This window comes from Pholcus phalangioides, unplaced genomic scaffold (genome assembly GCF_987345545.1).
Source record: "Pholcus phalangioides strain wild (caught in Gottingen) unplaced genomic scaffold, Ppha-v1.0 ptg000011l_1, whole genome shotgun sequence".
NCBI classification, from domain to species: Eukaryota; Metazoa; Arthropoda; class Arachnida; order Araneae; family Pholcidae; genus Pholcus; species Pholcus phalangioides.
Window position 1 is genome coordinate 32,619,756 of NW_028301604.1, and position 23,799 is coordinate 32,643,554.

Below are 23,799 nucleotides of genomic sequence, written 5' to 3' on the forward strand. Positions count from 1 at the left end.
TTTTTTAAATGCCGCGTGTGTGGGCATATTTTGTATTTCTAGCGGTAGTGAATTATATAATTTCGGAGCTAAATAATAAAAATGTTTACGAAAAATTTCTTTCCTAAAAGTAGGAATACGGTAAATCATATGAGGTCTACGCTCGGAAACATTATCTTTTAAACTGCATAAGCCTTTATTACGGTTTAAGAACAGAATAATACGAAAAATAGCATTATGGCGTAAAGGAAGTAGATTAAGATTTCTAAAAATTGTAGAGGAATGAGGCTGACCCCGATTCAAAGTTTTGAAAACTCTTTTTTGTATTGAAAATAAAGGCAATAAATTAGTTTTATAATCACCACCCCATATAATTACACCATAATTTATAAGTGAATAAAACCAAGCATAGTAAAGGTCTTTTAAGAAATTAGCGGAAACTTTCTTACTTATATAATAAAAATTATATAAAACAAAACGGAGTTTTTTAAGTAGTTCATGAACATGAGATTTCCATTTTAAATTGCTGTCTACATTTAAACCCAAGTATTTAATACTATTTACTTCTTGAATTGCATCGCAATGACAATGAGGTTGAAAATCACAAGCGAGGGTATGAAATTTTAGATTAAGATGTAAATCAGATTGCATAAGATTGAAATTAACGTATTTTGTCTTCTGTAAATTTAATTTTAAATCATTAGCATAGAACCATTTTTGAATTAATATTAGATAGTGGTTAATATGATTCTTCAGTCTGTCAAGATCATCACACGAATACATTAAAACAGAATCATCGGCATAAGTGATCATGGAACCGTCAAATTCTAAATTACAAAGATTTTACAAAGATTTCTAAATTACAAAGAAGTATTACGTAAGCAAATTTTAGCCATTTTTGACCCCCCCCCCTTGTCAGCAAAATTTCGTCATCAGCTCTGCCCCCTCTGATTCCTAACTCATATTTTCATAAATGGTGGTTGATGACGTAAGCATTATCCAAACTCCCCCCTTGTCATCAAAAGTCAGCAAACCGGAAACCCCCCCCCCACCCATCGATGATGACGTAATACTTGAACGGCCCCTAACGGAATGTCAGAACGTATACTAAGAAGAAATTACTAATCCATCCACCAGGTATTTAAAATGTCCCAATATTTTCAAGTTGAACACTCTAAATATTCTGAATCTCGAGAAGCATTCCATGCCCCTTAATATTTTAATTGTATTTTTTAAATTTGATAGTGTTGAAGTATGTTCTCGCGATTTTGAGGTTCACCTAAAATGTGAATTATTTTTGAAAATCGAAAAGCTTTTTCGTAAATAATGTGCGTTGATTAAATCAGTGTTGTTGGAATTACTACTATTTGAGGCAAGGCATTGTAACAACTGATATTTATCAGTTGTTACAAATCTATTTGAGCAAAACTACAGCTATTTCCCAACCGAGGAATATCATTAAATAATTCATTTATCAAAACTTTCGGGTATAAAACTGCTTCTCATTGCTTTACTCACATTGTTTTTGAATATTCATGTCTTTTTTTCATGATATTTTATGATCGTGGAGTTAATTTCGAAAATGAGCGTAGGTTTAGTGAGATTGAATACGCATATTAGATATACAGTCATTTGCATCGGAATATAATAAAATAATTCTCTCTGAAATATATAAATTTCGTGCATTAAATCATTTTACAAAAAAAAAAAAAAAAAAAAAAAAAATACATGAAAGCAAGTAACATACTGAAAAAAATTTTAAATACACAAATACTCGAAGTAAATAAAGTCGCTGGAATTCAAAACGTGAAAGAAAGTTGTAAGTAGAGCCCGGATTAGACGCTAAAACATGCACTAAAAATAAAGATGAATCTGCATTTTTAAAAATGTCGAAATACACCATGAAATAAAAATACCCGGTCTTTTTCAAAAAAATTAGAACACCCTAGAAATTTACGAGAGCAGTTCATGAAGATCTCAAGTTGGAAAGCTCAAATTAAGGGTACGGTTGTAATTTACATTTTCATCTTTCCACCTATGTGAATTGTTGCAGCAATTAAGTAATAGCTTCTAAGAAAGAGTTAAAATCATGATGGAAAATGCAATTTATTTCTCCATACCATACGTCTTCAACTTCTTCGTTTGAAGATGAAAACCGCAGATAGTATCAAGAATTCGCCAATGTGTATCAAACCTCATCGATATTTCGATGGTTTCGTGATATCTGATGATTGTACCCGCTACTAATCGTATCAAGAGATTGCGGACTCGAGCTAAAATAAATAAATTAATAAAAACCGATCAATTGCAAATCGCTATCGGGGAGCCGATAGCGAAGATGGGATTTATGGCTGAGGCTCGATTCGGGTCTGTGTCGGACACTCATAAATTCAATGTCTTGATGCATAAAATCCATGGCCAAGACCAAAGATGGCCACAGTACAATGTATTCGTACAATATCAGCACGCGCCTCCCCCCCCCCCAACTGTCCTAGCAAATACATGCGTAATTTCTGCGTTTTTCAGAAATTTCCCGTTTTTCTACCCGTATTGCGAAGATTGAATGATTGTAGGTTTCCATACATAACGAGGAAAGACATGAAACTTATTCGATGAAGTTGACGTAAATTTGCATGAAAATATTCATGTAATAGAGTAATAGGTTTTAAGCCAAATGTTCTAATTTTCTCAAACAGCTTTCGGAGTGTTCTAATTTTTTAAAACAAAGAGGAAAAAATTAATTTGGTATTTTACAACGCGTTTAATCTACTTTGTGCAAATTTTTTGCCACCGATATGCTCAAGATATGAAAGCTCATATATGCTCATGATAGAGAAGGAAAATGCAAATTATACAAATGTACTTGCGCTACAACCTTGAATTGCGCTTTCCAACTTGAATATTTCATGAACTGCTCTCGTAAATTTCTGGGTGTTCTAATTTTTTGGAAAGGTTGTATATATGCGAAAAATTGAAACCATTGTCGAATTATCCCAAATTATGGCATCAAAAATGAAAAATGCACGCAAAATTGAAAAAAAAAATATATATATGCATTTGCAAGAGATAAAAAATGAAAAACTATGCTTTGGAATGTTCCAGCAAATCAAAAAAAGAAGCAAAAATACTCATACTATAATGCCGAAATATGCATGAAATATAAAAATATGTGCCTTAAAAATGCGTTAATATGCCCTAAAGGCTCAGAATATGTAGGAGTATTGAAAAATATACGCATAATTAAAATATATATATATATATATTTATATATGTATTTAAAGTGCGGAAATTTCCCTAGAGAGAAAATACACAGAGAAAAAAAAGAAGAAAAAATCGTTCATTTCGGAATTCAGAAATAAGTCAGAAATGAAAAATATGATAAAAAAAGAAAACGCATTTATATTGCAAAAATATCCAGAAAAATTTCCAGAAATATGCCTCAAAATGAACAATAGTCAATGTTGAAATACTTTATTTAAAAAGAATTATTGAGTTATCTGATTATTGAGCGAGAAACTGAATGAGGGAAGTCATTTTATTCGAGAATCATGGTTTCGTATTTTTTAATTTTTGTGCAAAATGGCATGGAATCCAAGGAAATGACTGAATTCCAAGGCCGTCATTTCAACTTTTTCCAGGGGATGGGGGCAAAGCAAATGTACTCAATGTATGTATATATACATATATATATACCATTTTTAGTGTATTTTCAAAAGCCGGCCTCCCTGCCCCCCCCCCCCCCAAATGACGGGCCTGCTGAATTCGAATTTAAAAAATAGCAGATCACATGGGCGGACATACGGGGGGTGGCATGGGCATTGCGCCCCCCAGCGTCAAAGGTGAAGTCCACTAGTATAATGTATATGAGTATATATGAATTGATATCATCATCACCTTGCCCCCACAGCAATAATGACCGTGCCCCTCAGACTTCCAAGTTTATCTCCGCCTAAGGCAGATAATCTTATCACAAGAGAGATTTCTGCACATTTTCTAGGAAGTTTACACTCCTCAACCTTTTTTTGGGGATCGCGAATCTTTACAAAGAAAACTATTAGTGACATCACAAAGGAGAAAAAATAGGACATTCCATCTTTGCATCAACCATTTTGACAAAAAAAAAAGGGGGTTTGCCAACTTGGCTCGGCATTTATTTGATACAATACAAGTTCCTTTTCTGAGAAAAAGCGTTCACTAGTTCTCTCTCTCTCTCTCTTTCATTTTGGATTTATTTTTGTTGCACCATGGTCATTTTGTGCACACTTATCTGTTGTACCTACTGTGGGCACTAGAAAAATAGCCAGTTTTAAGAAGTCCGATAAAACAGCTGTTGTATTGGCACACAATAGACAATTGAAAGTACAACAGAGATGAGATTTTTTTAAACTCAAGCACCTGTATTTACGAGTCTGGATTTACTGGTTCGCAAGTAAAATGACATCATGCACCTTGTATAAGAATATACTATTACTACGGGGGGGGGGAGCTCTGCCCCTCTGCCGCCTTTGGCATCCAACCCCCATCCTTTTCCTCTTCATAACATATCCTGTTTATTTCGTCCCACTTCATCAAAGTGCTATGGAAAGGGACACGTGAAAGCACCAGCTTACTGAGGAAGCGAATTTTACACTAATAAAGCAACAAAAAACAAATGTGATTCATCAAGTAACCCCAGAAAACTTCTCCATGAGGGTCCCCAGACTCCAATTCGCTGAATTTTAGTGAGGGACCCAGACTGGTTTGATCTCGGGCTTCCGCTGTTGCAAAATTTCACAGAAAATAACGATATTCATCCATAGCCCCCAAAATTAATACTGTCAATTTCCACATGGGGCCCCTGACCTGAAAGCTTGTCGGTCATCCCCCGCTGCGAGTGCTATGAAATATTTTCATTTGTACTCCTTTTACCAACGAATAAAATCCAGGGCTCCCAACCAATTATCCGGGTCATCAATTCGCATACTTTTAGTGGGGGGGCCCCCGAACTGGCTTTATCTCGGGCTACCGATGTTGAAAATTTTACTATCAAATAATAAAAAATATGAGATTCATCCAGCGGCCCCCGAAATGGAACCTGTCAAATTTTTCATGGGGGGGGGGGGCTGACATGGATGCTTGTCGGACATCCCCCCTGTGAGGGACCACGGAAATTTTTCATTTTTATTAATTTTACAAATAATAAAATTCAGGGCCCCACATACAGTAGTGGGTACCCAGTACGCAAATTTTTAGTGGGGGACCCAGACTATATTTATATCTGACTTCAGCTGTTGCAAGTTCCACAATGTTAAACAAAAGAAAACAATGAGATTCATCCACGGCCCCCAAAATGAAACCTATCAATTTCCACATGGGCCCCCAACAGGCCCGTCATTGGTCAAAGCTGAGCCCGTCAAAGTTGAAATGACGGCCCTGGCTTTTCCGACGTCCACAGCTGCGACTGCCACGAAAAATTTTCATTTGCATTCATTTTACCAACGAATAAAATCCAGCGCCCCACGCGATTACTCCGGACCGAATTCGCGGATTTTCGGGACTGGATATATCTTGGGCTTCCGCTATCAGAAATTTTTCAGTTTTAAAGCAGCAAGAAAACAATGAGGTCCATCAAGGACCTCTGGAAATTAAACCTTTCAACTTCCCCATGAAGGTATATGTGCAATGCCACTCCCAGGTACCAAAACCCTGTGTGTTGGGAGCACTGGTGATTTATGTATATTATACAATGACCCACAAGTGCAGGGCTGACAGGGGCTGGAACGATTCTTATCACTTTTTGATTTTTCACACTATAAATTAACCACAGAGGGGGCCCGTGAAAAAGCTGGTTTTGGGCTCGCTATCTATCCCATCCTACGGGGCCCCTGCTGTAGGAATTGGGAGCCTCTCGGTACATACATACACATAACTTAGTCCCGATGGGCAATACGACTTCCGTAACCCGAAAACGTAACAGATTTTCATTACATAAAATCGTCACTAATTTCTGTTGCTTAGAAACGGGCCCTTTTCGAGTTTGTGATTTTATATTATAGAGTAGATAATAATAATTCAAAGCAAAAAAGAGCGAAACCCCCTTTAGAACGTTGTTCAACGGACGGCTTTTGAAACGATGCCAACGAGAACGACGTATTACCGAATAACATTAAACTGTCTAAAAAACAATTTGAGCAGGACAAAGCTTAATAATAATACCCTCGATAAGTATATATGTATATGAGTATGCTCTTTCCTCATAATTTCAGTATTTCTTTGACAATGTTGCTACCGATAGATCATAAGCGGAGATAGACATGAAGGGCTGGGGGGGGGAAGAAGATGACACAATGATGATGAGGTCTCCAGTACCAGAAATCTTGTCTAATGTTTCTCATATTGTATTCCGCGCAACTCTGGGTTCCGCTAGTAATTTTAAGTTTTTATAGTTTCCCTCAGGTATTTCTTCGATGTTCCTTTGTGCAATATACAGTAGGATCTCAGCAACCCGAAAAATAGGTCAACCGGGTACAGAAAGGCACGAAACTATAGTTCAGTACGGATAGAGCAAGCCGCAAAAAAAATCATATAAAAAGTTCTTGCTCTGTTCGAATTTGTTTTGCTGGCTTTTGATGGCAAGCAGCGGCGTCGGAGCCAGGGGTGTGGTTGGTGCACGATCACCCAAACTATTTTGTAGCACCAGTATTAGCACCCCCGAATTAATTCAGAAATCTAAATCTTTTTCATGACAAGTCAAGCACCCATTTCTCCAGCGTGAAAAAATGTTAAATTAGCTTTGAACAGGATATCACAGCTTTCATGGAGCCTTTTTCCATCATGCTGCCCTGGGGCCCATAAAAATATAAGAAGCCGCTCGACTATCACGTCATCATCATCGTCGAGGCGAAACCACCAAGCTTCAGCGACAGAAATTTCTTCCTGAGTGAATGCGGCACTATTATTACCCAGATAAATGCAAAACACGAAGAAAAAAAAAATACAGAACAAAATGTGAAAAAATTAATTTCCCTGAACAATTGGATACTTTCACGTTTAACAATACGAAGCAAACCTGAAGACAACGAGTGTGTTTTGCCCCACCGAGCAAGGTTTTTACAAATGCCTTGGAATGTTTGGTTCAAATAAATGTTTTCAAATTAGCCCCATCTGTTGATTCCGCTGAATGAAATTGAAAAAAAAAAGAAGATTTTTTTTTAAATAAAAACTTAGGAAATTGTCGCTGAATAACTAGCTCAAAAATTTTAAACACCCAGTCGATTTCACTTGGCATGTTTAAGGGAAATGTATGCTTTGTGTATACACATACATACAATATTGGCTAACAAACCAGAACATGCCTCTCAATCGGTCTCAAAGAGGGACAAAAGAGCAGGGCCTTCATTTCAACTTTTCAAACCTGTCAATAATTTGGTGTCAATTTTAGTAAAACATTAAATTACACAAGAATCATTGTACATAAAACAAATGGTAAATAGAATATTCGTTAAAAAATATACACGAAGATACCCTAACCCAGCGGTTCTTAATTTATTATTTTTTTTGACTCACGGAGCCCCGTGGGCCTCTCATTTTAATTGATTTATCATATTTTGTTTATTCATTTCATTTTCTTCGACCGGTCGCAGAGCCCTGGAAAATGCACACAGAGCACCGGTTGAGAACCGCTGCCCTAACCAAGCTACTAACGAGTGAATTAGCACAAATATAATTAGTAATAACTGGAGGAAGAACTAATAACTAGTTCTCTTAGCACAAGCTGTAGTTTTCTGCGTGGATGATGAATGAATTATTGGATTCGGAATAAACCTCAGAACAGTGGTTAAATTTCATAGAGTTGAATATATATTCACAGATACGAATGATAAATATTTTTGTCAAATAAATTAACAATCTCTTATTTACTGGTAAACTTTTTTCTTTTCTTTCTTTCTTTTTTTCAACTACAACGTGGGTATTTGTGCCCTTTTCAAACCAAGAAATCCTTCTTTTCTCAATAAGCTATTCTTCTTTTCAAACATTGATGAGTTTGGGGAGGAGAGGACTACATTGTTGCAGGAAGGGGCGGTTTGACGACACTGTGTACCTGTCACTAACCGTACAATGAGATGGGGGAAGGAACTGGTTCCTGGCGAACGCATTTATGAGTTCGAGCCGAAATGACAGTAGTTGTCTTCGGACTCATATATGAGTTCAGGCCGAAATGACGGTAGTTGTCTTCGGACTCATATATGAGTTCAGGCCGAAATGACAGTAGTTGTCTTCGGACTCATATATGAGTTCAGGCCGAAATGACGGTAGTTGTCTTCGAACTCATATATGAGTCTTCACCGTTTAGAAGGTTAATCTGATTAAAAATAAGATTTTTCCGTACAAAGACTGCGATTCCCCCCGACCTGCTATTTTCTCTGCAACAGAAAAACGAGTTGAAATTATCCAACTTATTATACAAGTTCACTTCATTACTATAAATCGAAATTTCAGAAAAAATTAATAAAGATATTTTGTTCAAACAACCTGAAAATTCTGCTAAAAAATTATCATAGTTAGCTCGCAAACTCTGAATATTTGTATGAAATATATTTAAACTATACTTGGTTGGTAAAGACGTAAAAAATGCACTTATATCATCCAGACCTGTAATAATTTTACAATCATAATCAGGTTCAGTTATTATATCAGTTAAGAAATCGAAGGTAAATCCTTTTCAGAGTTTATTCGTATGACTCTGGATGATTCATTCTTTCGCAAAAAAATTTTGCCGTCACGTACCCAACCAAACTTATAGTCATGCTCAGCTTTAAATTTTCGTACATGGAAAAACAACTTCTTCAGCTCAGGAGTTAAATGTTCATTGAAATATACCGGGATAGTAGAGAATCGTGAATTGATTTGTGATGCACTTACTTTTTTATCTTTCAGTTTCTTCAACACCTGATCACGCACCAGCTTAGACGAGAATTGAACGATAATCGGTTTAGGTTTGTCTTTATTCATACTAGGCACACGGTGAGCGACCATTATACTGTTGATCATTTCACATTCAGCCAAATCTTCGATCTTAGATAAGATCTGGGACAGATTCTCATTTTCTGATTCCGGGACATTAGTAATCTTCATGTTAGTACGCCTTGAATATTGCTTCAACTCAGTGATGTCATATTGCAGTTTCCTCATTTCGGATTTGATCTCCATATTTTCAGTTGCGAGAATCTCATTCCTTGATTGCAATTCCTCATTTTTGTTCTGTAGCTGAATTATAGAGTCCTTCAGGTCTTTTATGACAGCATTGTTGAAATCGATCACTTGCTTAAATTCTTCCAACTTGTTGGTTACGAAGTCCTTGAGATCGGTGTTTTGTTGCATAATCCTCTCCAAGAAATCCGAAATATTCGGGCAATCACTACCGCCAGCAAAAGTATCCCTGGGAGAGGACGTACACGCTACACAAGTCCATTTCCTCTGTTTATCCTGTGACAGTTTACGTGCAGCCTTACCGCTGAATCCGCCACACGTGAAATGGAAACTTCGTTGGCACCCGCTACATTTGAGTGAATCGGAAACCTCAATTGAATCCGAGCACGTGTCACACTTCGGCATGATTAAACGATGTAATTAGATGACAGGAGCTTAAACACTTACATAAATTAAATCATCAACAATTACTTGAACCTATTAATAAAAAAATTAGCCACCAAACTTCGAGAAAATTACTAAAAATTAAGAAAATTTACGGAGCGACAAGTAAACGCAACCTACGGCGTTCGCTGTTGCCACTCAAAATAACTAAATTAATGAAACACCAGAATTATTGAAATTAATAATTAAATTTCAGACTTGATAAAAAAGAATTCCTCCATCAATCGATGAAATATCATAATATTGGGAATTAAATTCAGAATTTAATGATTATTCGAAATCATTAAATTCTTGATTATTCAGAATTATTCTACTCAGAATTTAAATAATTATTTCAGAAATTTAGTAAAAATTGTTTCATAGGCTGGTTAAAAAATAGAAGTGGATTTTTTTTTCTCCAAAAATTAATGAAAATTCTGGATGGATAAAAATTAATCAAAATTCAGAATTTTTAAACAATCACACAATTAATGAAAATTCTGTGCATCAATGAAAAGTCAAAACTCATGAAAGAACAAGAATATTTAATAAAAATTCAGAAAGAAATCAAATAATTCAGGAATTAATTAAAGAAATAATTGATAATACCGTGTTTATGTAAATAATGTTGATATTAAATAACATTTTTCATAAGAGAATGCGAACTCTCAAAATGACGGTGTTTTTTTTTTAAAAACCCCTACACCGAATACGAAAAATCGTGCACGTGCGACACGAAATTCTGTGGGTCAGCAGCACCACGGACGAGTGCGCGCGTACACGCGATTACCGTAGTGTCACCTCGTGTCTTAATTTGCGCTGTCCTTTTGATTTCCGTTGGCCGCAAAACAGAGTGCTGCCTGCCCTGCGTCGTGTCTCGAAGGCTGCACGCGGCTCAATTTGCGCTTTGCCTTTCATAGAAAGTTATCCGACACGCGTTGAAAACTAGGCATATTATAAGCAAAACTCATGGGATGAAAATTGGAATTTTTGTAAAAAAACATTTATGCTTTCTTAAATATACGTGCTTCTTACGTATTGCTTTGCTTATTACATGCTTTTTTCACGAAAATGCACAGACGGATTGTACAAAGTTAGTACAATGTTTTCTTAATTAATTTTTTTTGTCGGTTCCCTAAATGCACTCGTGACTAAATTTACTCCAGAAATGGTGAGTACCAATATAAGGTATATATGACAGAAATTTCAAAGGGATTCATCCAGTATTTTTCTAGAAATTCGAGAAAAAATACCTAAATTCCGAAAAGGACACAGACCTTTCAAAACAGTGTACATAGATAAATACACACTTCAGCCTGATTAGAATATTGGTACGGCACAATGACGATTAATTCTTTTTGAGGACTTCTATATTGTGAATTACATTAATTATTTTTTCGAATTTCCTATACGGAAGTAATTTTTTTCTCAAATTTATACAAATTTCCTATGATATTCAACGAATGTGTTTTTCTCTTTTGTAGGTTGTACAGACGGATATCAAGCACTACATCTTTCTATATACCGACCCACATATCTATGTACCTGAAGGTATATGCCTTTTAGATTTACTATACATGAAGAATTGTTTTGAAAAATTATATCATTTGTAGCTGCAGTTGATAAAATGCTCAATTCGGAATGTTGAATTTCACAAAATGTCTGTAACTCGTATTAGTCCGTGAGGCAGCTATATTTGAAGGATGATTATTTTACACCGGCTGAATTTCTTACCAATAATTGGTCTTGGATAGATAATTTATGAAACGTAATTCAGCTGGTTCGGTTCGGGTGGGTGTAGGTGGAGCAACGTTTGCAACATGTAAAAAGTTCAAAAATATACAGGGTGATCAGCGAATAAGCCCTTATTTCAAAATTAAATATCTCTACAACAAAGATCAATAGAATTATGCGGTAAACGGTACGTTTATTAGCAAAACTGTAAAAATGTTGTACAGAAATTTCGAAAATTTAGTTTTTTTTTTAATTTTTAAAAATTAAAAAAAAAAACAAAACTGGAGATTTTGGGGTTCCGAAAATCCTCATTTGTGTGAAGAGAAACTTTTTGTGTGAAAGTTACTGCATGGGCTGCGGTATGCGCCAGAGGCATTATCGGCCCCTTCTTCGTGCGAGAAACGATTACTACTGAACGTTACGTTACAATTTTGGAACAATTTGTCAGCACACATGGCGCATACCGCAGCCCATGCAGTAACTTTAGGCGAATGCAGTGGTTTCTCTTCACACAAATGAGGATTTTCGGAACCCCAAAATCTCCAGTTTTGTTTTTTTTTAAATTTTAAAAAATTTTAAAAAAAACTAAATTTTCGAAATTTCTGTACAACATTCTTACAGTTTTGCTAATAAACGTACCGTTTACCGCATAATTCTATTGATCTTTGTTGTAGAGATATTTAAATTTGAAATAAGGGCTTATTCGCTGATCACCCTGTATATATATATTTTACATCGGTTGAAAATTTCTTTGCATGTTATTTGGACTATTTTGTGAAGTTTTTATGTATTCAGCTTGTATTCTGAGGGTGGGTCATATTTCACCTGCTCGTTTGTTTATGTAAAAAAAACACGTTCTATAAAAATATTTTACACCGTATGAAAATTCAACACAAGATAGTTATTTAGGTATTAATCACAAGAAAATAATGTTCAGCTGGCTCGGTAGTGGTGGAAAAACTTTCAGCTGAGCGCGAAAACACTTCATAGCCTCAGGCGAATACAAGCAACACCACCTATAGCAAATGACCTCCGCACGAAGCTTGTGGCGTCACTAAAGAAGGTCATCTCACCTATAGCCACTAGAATAAGGGAGGCCGACTCATCCGCCATTTTGTACCTTTCCGCAGCGATGCGCAATGTTATCCTACCGTAGGCTCTCTACAAATTCTTCCTTTTTTTTATTATTTTTAGAGCGTTTTGAGTCTTTTTTCTTTTGTCATTTTTTACGAAATAACTGACTTGTTGTTCGGCTTCCGTAAAGTTTAAATTCGGATAAAAAGATTTCCAGCGTGATAAACATCGATGTGAGAAATAGATCGTGAACTGCATTAGCGCCAAGTTCTCACCGAGAAACGGAGCTTGTCCGTGAGAAGTAAGTGAAATTTAATTATTTTGTGTGTTAATTTTTTTGAAAATCATATATGTGGTAATGTTTTTAAATAAGAATAAGAAAAGGGATATATATATATAGCAGACGACATTTGGCACCATAATTTTGTGTTGTGTTTAGGCACGAGAGTTACGTGATTTTAAAATATGAAATCATTTTTCTTTTTATATTCCGCATGATTTAGAAGAAATGATGCATAACTAGAGGATTTCTAACTAACGGAGTTAGTTGAATCTTGAATTAATTATGAATTAATCCTGAAACATTTCTGATCGCTCACATTTTCTGTTCCAAGTTTGGCGAATTATTGCTACATGGCAGCGATCTATTACTGTTTTATTGAAAGAATCGTAACTTATTTTATGTATTGAGGGGAAAATAACATGTTTAAATTACAAATATGCTTATTTTATTATTTCTAAGTAGCACATCAAAGTGAATTCAAATTAATTTAAAATCAGCTCTAAAATCGGGCTTGATTTCTCTGAGTTTTGCTGATTTGGCCACTTATCGCTTGTAGATTAGGAGTGATTGGCTCAAATTGCATCCTCATTAAAAAAATCAAATGTAATGAAATTAAAAATCAATAGACGTAGAATTATTTTTTTAATTTCTGTCCCTTAATTTATTTTACAACAGGCAACAAAATTGTGTTTGTTAGTGATCATTAATTTGTGTTGCTAGCCAAATTTAATATTTATCTTTTTAGTTCCAATGTTCGTAATTGACAACATCAGTTTCAATAATTAGAAAAAAAAAATTTCATGAAAGCACTTGATTTTTTTTCGCCTGAAGGTGTGAAATTCCAAACTTAATTCAGAAAACACAAATTTCATACTTTTCAGCACTTATGCCATAAAAATTTAATTTTTTAAAATTGCCCATTTTTGGGGAACAATAAAATTTGGCAGTATTTTAGTCGTTACAGATCAGTACCTTATGTGAATGTATCACTTAATAATCCCTTATCAAGTCACCTTAATCTCACCTATAGTCATCGGATACAGCAGGCTGATGCATATGCCATCTTTATACTTCTTGTAGTGTATCCACACAAACACACACAATAGCTGTTTGTGAGATAAGGGTTCCAAAATTCCCGGCGTTCGGAGCATTCGGGAATCGGGAACGAGAAATCGTTTTACCCGAGAATTCAGGAAATCACTTATTTACACTGGAACCCCGTTTTTACGACTCTAATTTATACAACTTTCAAAAAAATAATCGTCATTCTCTTTAATTTTTAATGTTAAAATATTTCATTTATGCATCACATAACTTATACAACACGACGCTTTCACTCCAACTCCAATCCCAAATTTTTGCAACCAGGCAGGATTTTGAAATAAACGTTACATAATCTCTATAGTAGATGGATTACAAAAATAGAATAGCAATTCAATTGTAATGCCACGACATGAGGGATGGCCCCTCGTTGTGGAAGTGAACAATAGAAAAGGATTTGGTCGCACAGGGCACGATTTTTCCTTTATCGCACAGAGCCAACACCCACTAGAAAACATAACATAATAAGACGACACGTTTGGTTTAAAGCTAGGTCGAGAGGTTGCATAACATGGATCGCATTTGGAAGAAGCGCTATGAACGCAATGTTATACTCTTGACAAGTTTTCAGAACCCTCAAGATAATATGAGAACTGAGGTGGTCAATAGGTTTATTTCATGACGTAAATAGTTCAGGGTATTTTCTAAATTCGACCTCCGAGTGGGTCAAAAGAGGGTTGAAAGGTAGGGTTTCCGAATTCCTGACATTTTGAAGCAATCGGGAGCGGGAATTCGTATTTCTTTAGAATTCTCGAGGGGGGGGGAGGGGGGGGAAGCGGGATCCCCGGATCACTTATTTGCAGTTAAACCTTGTTTATACGACGTTATTTTCGGCCTCGATTACCAGAGATGCTATTCACGCGCTCGGTCAAATACCCGGAATTTTGGAAAAGGACGCATGAAATTTGGTTGCTGCGTTTTTTGCTACACTGCTCAAAACAATTAGGGGAGCAAGCAAAAAAGTGAAGAAAACCGTGCGAGACAGCCACGTATTGGCATACAATAGATAGTACACGCGTATCAATGCGCAATACAGAAAAAAGACGTAAAAAAATTTGGAATTAAGCTTTAATTCTTTGAAAATATGGAAAAAACATGAAAAGATGATTTAGGGCAACAATTTGGTTACACGTAAACGATAAAAAAAAGTACTGTTTAGACATGATGCATGAGTTTTAATAGGGCGTGTGGTCTCTTCGAACAGCTAAGACTGCTGCACACCTGTTTGCCATGGATGCGATGAGGTAATCGATCAGACTTTGGGGAATACTGTTCCACTCCTCAAGAAGTGCAATCTGCAAGTCTCGGACAGTAACAGGCGGCCTTGGTCGCGCAGCAATGCGTCGTCCAAGGATTCAGATCAGAAGAGCACGCTGGCCATTCCATGCGCTGTATTGTTTCAGCTTCAAGCATGTTCTCCACCAGACGAGCTCTATGCGGTCGGCATTATCATCCTGGAAAACAAAGGAATCTCCAATGGCTCCAGCGTAAGGGATGACATGAAGTCGCAGTATCTCGTCTGCATACCTTCGGGCCGTCAAAGTGCCATTCCGAATGATATGCAGGTCCGTACGTCCGCCTATGCTGATTTCCACCCCATACCATCCAACCAGCTCGTCTGTATTGTGACCTTTCACGAACGAATGCGGGGTTATTTCGAGTGCCTCTGTCCCTCCATACCAGAACACGTCGGGTGTCACACTCCAGACTGAATCGGGACTCGTCTGTAAACAGCACTTGGCTCCAATCAGGTTGTCCAGCAGCCTATCTTCTTCGGGCCGCACGGTGGCGTGGGGTCAACGGAATGCAGACGATTGGCCTACGTGCATAGAGCCCTCCCTCATGAAGCCGATTACGTACTGTTTGGCTGGACACCCTTCGTCCTGTTGCCAAGAGCAACCGTCTTTGCAGCTGCGTAGCATTCTCTGTTCTGTTTCGACGGGCTGTTAACCGTATATACCGGTCATCAGTTGCTGTAGTGGCGCGTGGCCGACCTTGCCCTGGTCGACGTCTAACATTTCCTGTTTCTTGGAATCGATTCCACAGCCTTGCAACAACACTTCTGGCGACTCCAACAGCGTCCGCGACACTACGTTGTGTTTGCCCGGATTCCAGTCTGCCTATAACACGCCATGCCATGGATTCCGGTAAATCACGTTGTTGAGACATCCTCAAGTCACCTTGTCTCAAAAAAAAATACTGCGCAATCGAATTTCACAGTTACGGCAGTAAAACAGACGTTTCTGCAACATCCCGATTTCTGCCCTTATCTCCTTTTTCTGGTTTTTGACGTCATGAACTTTGATTTGCATATGAAGTTTTCTTCTTCCGTTTCCTGCTAGGCTTTAAATTATGGATGATTCATTTTATGTTACTTATCGGTATACATCTTTGCGTAATTTTGTTAAAACCATGTGCTCCCCTAATTGTTTTGAGCAGTGTAGGTCAGAGAAGAAAAAAAGTAGAGAGAAAAAAAAAACTCCCTTCCAGCCCTTAATTTTCTTGCAACCTTGGAAGAAGAGCAATTCCTTTGAAGTAGACAATGAAACGCAATGCGTTGGGGGAATGCACAATAGACCTTTCAAAAGGTTACAAAAGCTTTCGCCGCGAACAAAATGTAAATTTTCGCGACAGAAAACTCGTCGCGTTCGCCGCCAGCGGCAGAGGCGACGTATTGGTGCGCGTACAGTATAAACCTATATCTTATCTTTTCGATCCCCCCTCAAGTGTTGTCGCGTTTGCGCAGTGGAATCTGGGCCTTATAATTGGACTGCTAGAGATTTTTAGGTGTTTTGCGGCTGGTCGTCAGAATCTTCCCTGCTGACATACATACATTCCACACAAAACATACACGTCTTTTTCTCCACACGAGTTCCCCAATGATTCCCAGAGGGCAGCATTTGAGGGCAGCAGATGTCTGCAAACAGATAGGCCCTGCCATAAATTTTTCTCGATTTGGATTTGGCGGCTGGTCATAAATATCGGAAATTCCCAATCACTCACCAGTTATTCTACTTTGAAATTATGCGGCTAGGCCTCCGGCGAGTAGTGTGTAGTAGAAAACGTGTGTCTGGATCCCCGTCCTATTGAGGCACCCACTGCATCCCTGGGGCAAAGCAAGAAAACGTCCACACAACGGAAAATTAAGAGAAAGAGAGGTGGTGTGGGAAATGACTCTTTATCGGCGGCAGTAGTATGGGCAGCGCTATACCACCGGAAGTGACGTCACACTTCCTCGCCTCGATGACGTGGGGGCCCATTGCTGAGAGATACTTTGCAGATAAATTATATTGAATGTACAGTATATTGTACTGTAAAAATTTTATAGGGCTGTGATTCCCAATCTGTTTGTTGCAGCACTTTCTGGGTGCTGCGCACCGGGCCGTAACTAAGAGCGTAGATTTTTGCTGTCGAGTTGGGGGGGGGGGCTGAAACAAATGAAGTTTTACATCACCTCCACAGTGGAAAAATCGATGACTTTGAAAGATTGTTTTTCTTTCCCCTAAATATTGCCGTCCTCTAAAAATTGCTGCCCAGGGCGAAAAGTTTTTGTGGAAACATCACAGTGTTTTTCACACAGCACGTTATTTTTTTGCAATGACTCATGAAATACTGATATTCAAATAAGACTTAATTTATTTGAAATTTATTTTTCCTGTTCCGTGGGCCGACTGAGACATTAGAGGCCCTCCCAATAAATTTTATGAGAGAACTGAGCCCCCGCCCCCCTCCCCATTAATTTCTGAAAAACAATGCAAAATGCAACCTCCATGGCTCACATATGGGATGACATGATCCCGCATAGGGCTGGCAGGGCCAGGGATAATTATCATTTTTTTATTTTTCATGCTATAAATTCACTATAGAGGGCTTTACTTACTAACCGAAACGGCGACCCAGTCCATATTCCGAAGTATTTCTAAATATGGACTGGGTCGCCGTTTCGGTTAGTAAGTAAGGCCCTCTATAGAGGGCCGTAAAAAATCTGGTTCGGGGGACCCGACAAATATTCCAGCCTCGGGCCCTTCACCAAGATGTGGGGGCCATGGCACCCTCTCTCTCCTGCGTACGCGCTTGAGTGCCGTATATTCAGGATGACCAGCAACTTTCAGCCCCCTTCAATGTTTTCTTCATTTGGGTGCTTCTGCATGCCCCCCCCCCCGCCACATTGGTGGGGCTGGCAGGGCTCCAGCCCGGGATGATTCTTGTCTTTTTTCTACTTTTCACGCAGTAAATTTACTATATAGGGGCCCGCCAAATATCCCAGTCTTGGCGCCCTGCGACAGGATGTGATGGCCATGCCACGGCGTATTGCGATTAAGCTCTTTATGGGGGCAACACATCCAAATAAATTTTATTAATCAATTAAATTATTTTTGCGGAGAATAAATACTCAAAAGCGCATTTTTTTGGAGGTACTAACAACGCGATTCAGAAAATATGCCAACAGCAACAGAAATTTCAGGGCATGTGATCATAACGTTGCCTTTCGATATAACAATAATCCCTCTACAACGATATTTTTTCTTTGTCCGCAGTCGTTATATCGAGGTTTCACTCCATTTCATTTAGCTATTGTTTATTTGTCTCGGTGTTATTAGTCATACAGTATTTTGTCAAAAATGTTTCGACCCGGGCTCCCGAACTCGATAAATAAAATATGACTCTCGGAATGTACTTGTTTCGGTTTCAATCATTATGGGTCTATTTTTTAACCTTTCTTTTCCTCCTGCTGCATCGTCTAGAAGCTTCTTTCCCCATGGGTCACGTTCAAATAAAAGAAGAGATGCTTCTGAGTTTTCCGACAGCGGGAACAAGAAATGGCCAAAGCACCTACCCCATATCGTCTCCAGATGTCATCCAGAGATGTATGACTTTGGGGCAGCTTCGATTGGCACCGAGGGAGAATGATAATTGGAGATCGAGTGTCGTCGTTGACCGTGAGAAAAATACAAAAAATTGTTACAAAAAAATGCCAAGGGCAAGTCGATTACGATTTTAAAAAAGTATTGAAATAAAATTTTGAGATTTTTTTTACTAAACTTTTTTTGGGGGCATTTTTTTTAATCATAAAAAGTGTTTTTCCGAGCCAAATATGGGAAACGTATCCACACGATTTTTTTTTGGGGGGGGGGGGCTGAGCCGGTCTTTCAAAATTATTGGAGAGGCTTGGGCCCGTGGGCCGGATACAAGTTTACGCCTATGGCTTGGACATACGCTTTAGACCTTTGAAGACCGGACACACCCCGCTTCACAACTCAGAGATAACGAATCCTACCCGGAGGACGGGTGTGTGTGGTGGAATTTTTTTTTCATATAATCAACACTCGACGACGGCGGATCATAATGTACAATAAAAAATCAACTATAAAATCAACATAATCTTCTGAAGTTCTTGAGGAGTCAAGGTTCTTGGTTCTGGTCGAGAGGCTCCTGAACCTTTGAAAAATTATCATTCATTTTTTATTTCCTTTTTTTTAAGATCAATATTATAATTCACTTGTTGTTTATTTGATTCTATGTTCTACTCCACCCCCAGTCAAATTTTGTTGTAAAGAGGCTCGATAAATGTTTCGGCATCGGCCCCCAAGATCTGTTGCGAATGGACATCTATATACACTGGTGTAAGAAATTAAGAGAATTTGCAGACTTGTGTAGCGTAGTGGTGAACTCATTTCTGCCAATGAGATAACAAATCATTATTCTTGATTAAATTATTTTTAATTTTAAATAACAATATATGTACATTCTACATTTTAGTTAAAATACTTTAGTGTCGACCACGTTGGTCGCACATCCATTCACTATCTTGGTTCGTCTCTCTCTGTCTCTGTCTCTCGTTAGACGACGGCGTACTACCTCTACAGGAGCAGGTGTTTACAACCGGCAGATGTTTTGACAGCACCCACCGGTGCAGTCCACATAAGTTCAAGGGGTAGGATTCGATGGACGTCACAGCTTCCTCCCCCCTTAAAGAAATTTCCATTGGGATTTTCACAATGGAAATTCACAATCTAAATTAACCACAAATAAGCTTATAAGAAGATTGCGATAAAATTATATTAACACTTATATAGGGGTACATTACCACTGAAGTACCATGTCAGGCAAATTGAGGAACAAAAAAAATTTAAAAAAAAACATTGTTCGCGATACATTGCAATTAAATCACAGAAAAGTAAATTTGAAAAATAAAAAAAAAATAATATGATACGTAGAATTTTCTGGGTTTATATATAACCGAATTCAAAATAATTTTTGAACAACACACAAAAAAAACACAATTCTTCATTAAACTCTGCAATTATAATTGAATAATATAACACAAAAAATAACAAGAAAAATTAAAGCATTCATACATATAATTTTCGAAACATTCAACAAATTGCAGGTCATTCGGGAATATTACGACTTAGCACATCAGCATTCCTATTTTTGCGACCAGGTCTGTGCTGTATCTGAATGTCATATTGTTGGAGGGACAATGCCCAACGCATCAGACGCTGGTTTGTGCTACAATTCTTCTGTAACCACACGAGAGGATTATGATCAGTGACAATCAAGAATTTTTGTCCATCTAGATAATAGTGTAAACGTTTAACAGCAAAAACAATGCTCAGACATTCCTTCTCAGTAGTAGTGTAGTTTCTTTTTGCCTGAGAAAACTTTTTGCTGAGAAAAAGTATAGGATGTTCTTCTCCTGCAATATCCTCTTGAGCTAAAATGACACCCATTCCCAGATTTGACGCATCAGTCTGCACAATAAATTGCTTAGAGAAATCTGGTGCATATAGCACTGGTTGACTAATTAACTTGTTTTTCAAACAAGTGAAACTCGCATTACACTCAGGAGTCCAGATGATTTCTCCTTTCTTTTCTTTCCCTTTTAAAGCTTCTGATAACGGTGCAGCCAATACCGAAAACATAGGAATGTAATGACTATAATACCCCACCAATCCTAAAAAAGCTCTGATTTCAGTTTTGGTTTCTGGAGTAGGAAACTTTTCAATGGCCTCTATTTTCGCTTCACATGGTTTCCTATACCCCTGCCCAACTATATGACCCAAATATTTGACATGATCTTGGGTAAAACGACATTTTGATGGTTTTAGTGTTAATTTAGCTCCCTTCAAGCGTTCTAACACTAATTCGACATGTTTCAGGTGTGTCTCCCATGACTCAGAAAATATAGCTATATCATCGAGGTATGGTACAGCGAAATTTTCGTATTCTCTTAGTAATTCTGCCATAAGTTTACTAAACAAATATGGAGCATTTTTCAGACCAAATGGCATGCGTAGTGGCCTGTACGTTCCGAAACTGGTAACAAAAGCGGCAAATCTTTGAGCTGTGGGACTCGATAGAATCTGCCAGTATCCTTTGGATAAATCTAACAACGTAATAAATTTTGCTGATGAAACTAATTCAAGCCTTTCTTCGATATTTGGGAATGGAAAAAATTCGGTGCGTATCACCTCATTTAACCGGCGATAATCAATACAAGGTCTGGGATCCTTATGTGGTGCTTCAACTAAGATCATTGGTGAGGTATAATCTGATTCCCCTACTTAAATTATTTTCAAATCTAACATTCGTTGAATTTCAGTTTTTAAAATACCATTCTGTCGTTGAGAAATCTTATACGGCCTAGCTCTGACGGGCTTATCATTTATCAACGTGATATCATGTTCAACCAGATGGGTCATTCCTGGCTCGTTAGAAAACATCTCAGAATATTTATTCAACAGTTTATGCAATTGTTCAATTCTTTGGGGATCTATACGTTCAAGCAAGTTGCTTTTCTGGACAATGTCTTCAAAATTGAAAATATTTGGATTGGTATCCAAATGGGGAAAATCTATATCATTGTCCGTGTACCCATCATTTCCTACGCAATCCAAGAAATTAATGCTCTCGAGTCTTTTGTAATACGGTTTTAGCATATTTACATGATATATTTGTTCTTTTCTATCCGGAAGCTTAACAATGTAATTCGTCTCGGACAGTCTATTTTGAATTACACCGGGACCAGTCCACAGAACTGCTAACTTATTCGGTTTAGAAATTGCAAAAATAAGTACTTCGTCACCTTGCTTAAATTCCCTTTTTACAGAATTTTTATCATACCATTTTTTTCTAGTTACCTGTAATTCTTCCATTTTGCTAACTGCCAAGTCCTGACACCTTTTCATCCTATTTATGAGTTTAAGAACATATTCTGTAACAGGACTTTCCTCATCCCCTGACTGTGTCCACTGTTCATACACTAATGTTTCTGGAGTTCTTAGATTCTTCCCGTGCACTAGTTCTGAAGGAGTGAACCCTGTACTTTCGTGTGCAACTGTACGTAACGCTAACAATGCCAGCGGAAGGTGTTTTTCCCAATCGGGCCCAGATCCTTCACACAGACACCGCAACAAACGTTTAATGGTTCTGTGAAACCGTTCCACGGGGTTGGACTGTGGGTGATACACGGAGCTGTGACTCACCTTAACCCCAAATCTCTGAAAGAATTTGGAAGTGAACGTAACGACGTCCTCGTAAACGACGTCCCTTGATCACACTGTACTTCTTTCGGAAAACCTATCCTGCTAAATATCTCGAGTAGTGCATTGACCACACTCACTGATTTAATATCAACGACCGGTATAGCTTCTGGGTATTTAGAAGATAGACACATGGCTGTAATGATGTACCGTTTCCCAGTTGGGGTCTCTGGAAGAGGTCCACAAGTATGTAGAGGTCCATATGTATTCTTCGCAGTTGAATTTACAGGCTTTTGGGCCAATGTAATCAATTCCCTTAAGGATTGACAGTCCTGCTGCATTTTAGACAGTTTCTTAGAACTAACCTTCAACAAAGACAATTCCTCAGCCCCTTCACTGATTTCTGGCAATTGAAGATTATCACTTTCGTCAACAATAATATCTGATAACAGACGATCATCACCTGCCTCTTCATTTTCTTGCGCGCCTAAACAACTCTCCCCGAGAACTTCAACATTTTTCTCTTCTGGGATGATCCCCTTATTAAACTTTGCTTTCGTTTGAGCCCTTGTTTCTACGGCATTCAACGCCTCTGGGGACAAAAGACAAGGCTTCTCACACCCTTCCAATAATTCCGCCGTACTGTTTCCTAAGAGATACCGCCCCTGATCTAATTCGTTTCTAATGACTGCTGCTTTGGTACATATTTTTCCAAAACTACCGCATAATTCAACATGTGCCAAGGGTAGGCACTTGGGATCAGGATCTAACGGCGTTTTAAGCCATATGTTTTCACCTGTCAACATATCAGGAGTGATAAGCTTCTCACAAACTATATCTATTGTGGCCCCCGAATCCCTCAAAATTTTCATGGGAATGCCATTTACTCTACCAAGGGTTGTATAGGGGTCTAAAAGATCTTTTGACCCATCATTAACATAATTAACTGTACCCTCTGATGTCCGCTTCAAGTTTGGGCAGTTCGGACGTAAATGCGATGGCGAACCACATTGATAGCATTTACGGGACCTACGTTTGTCAAATTCTCTATGTTCTTGTTTTTGTAGATCTTTTTTCTCGTAGTGGGCAGATTTATTAGGGAACTTTTTTTCTGCATATTGCCATCTATTATTGCTATACTTTTTGTCCTGAGGGTTTTTCGACCCTTCTCTAACATTCTCGTAAGCATCCAATTTTTCGGCCAATTCATAGGGAGTGATAATTTTCGTCCACTCATCAATATAATGTTCTCTTATTTCCGGTGGAACGCGCCTTTTTATTTGATCTGTGACCATCAATTTTTTTAACCCATCAAAATGAGTCACCTGCAAACCTTCCACCCACTCATCAAAATATTTAGAAAGTTCAAAAACGAAATCCCGCCACGGCTTGGCTGAATATCTCTGATGTTTGACAAATTTTAATCGAAAATTTTCTGGTGTCATTTTGAACCTGTTTAGGAGAACCACTTTGATGTGTTCAAAGTTATCAAAATTTTCTTCTGATTCCTTTGCTATAAGTTGTACCACG

The 23,799-nt window shown here is 37.8% G+C and overlaps 2 protein-coding genes across 7 annotated transcripts in view; one reads left to right on the top strand and one right to left on the bottom strand.

Annotated features, from left to right (window-relative positions):
* Pde1c (Phosphodiesterase 1c) overlaps positions 1-23,799 on the top strand; it is a 923,665-nt gene that overhangs the window by 254,914 nt on the left and 644,952 nt on the right. For all 6 annotated transcript variants that reach the window (XM_089239484.1, XM_089239482.1, XM_089239480.1 and 3 more), the window contains one exon: positions 11,076-11,142. In XM_089239484.1, the coding sequence (XP_089095610.1) occupies positions 11,076-11,142 (67 nt within the window). The remainder of the gene's footprint in view (positions 1-11,075; positions 11,143-23,799) is intronic.
* LOC149080351 (uncharacterized) lies at positions 21,352-23,564 on the bottom strand. Its single transcript, XM_089238549.1, has 2 exons — positions 22,410-23,564; positions 21,352-22,287 (listed from the first exon to the last, which is right to left on the bottom strand). Exons 1-2 carry the CDS (start codon positions 23,562-23,564, stop codon positions 21,352-21,354), a joined length of 2,091 nt encoding a protein of 696 aa, XP_089094675.1.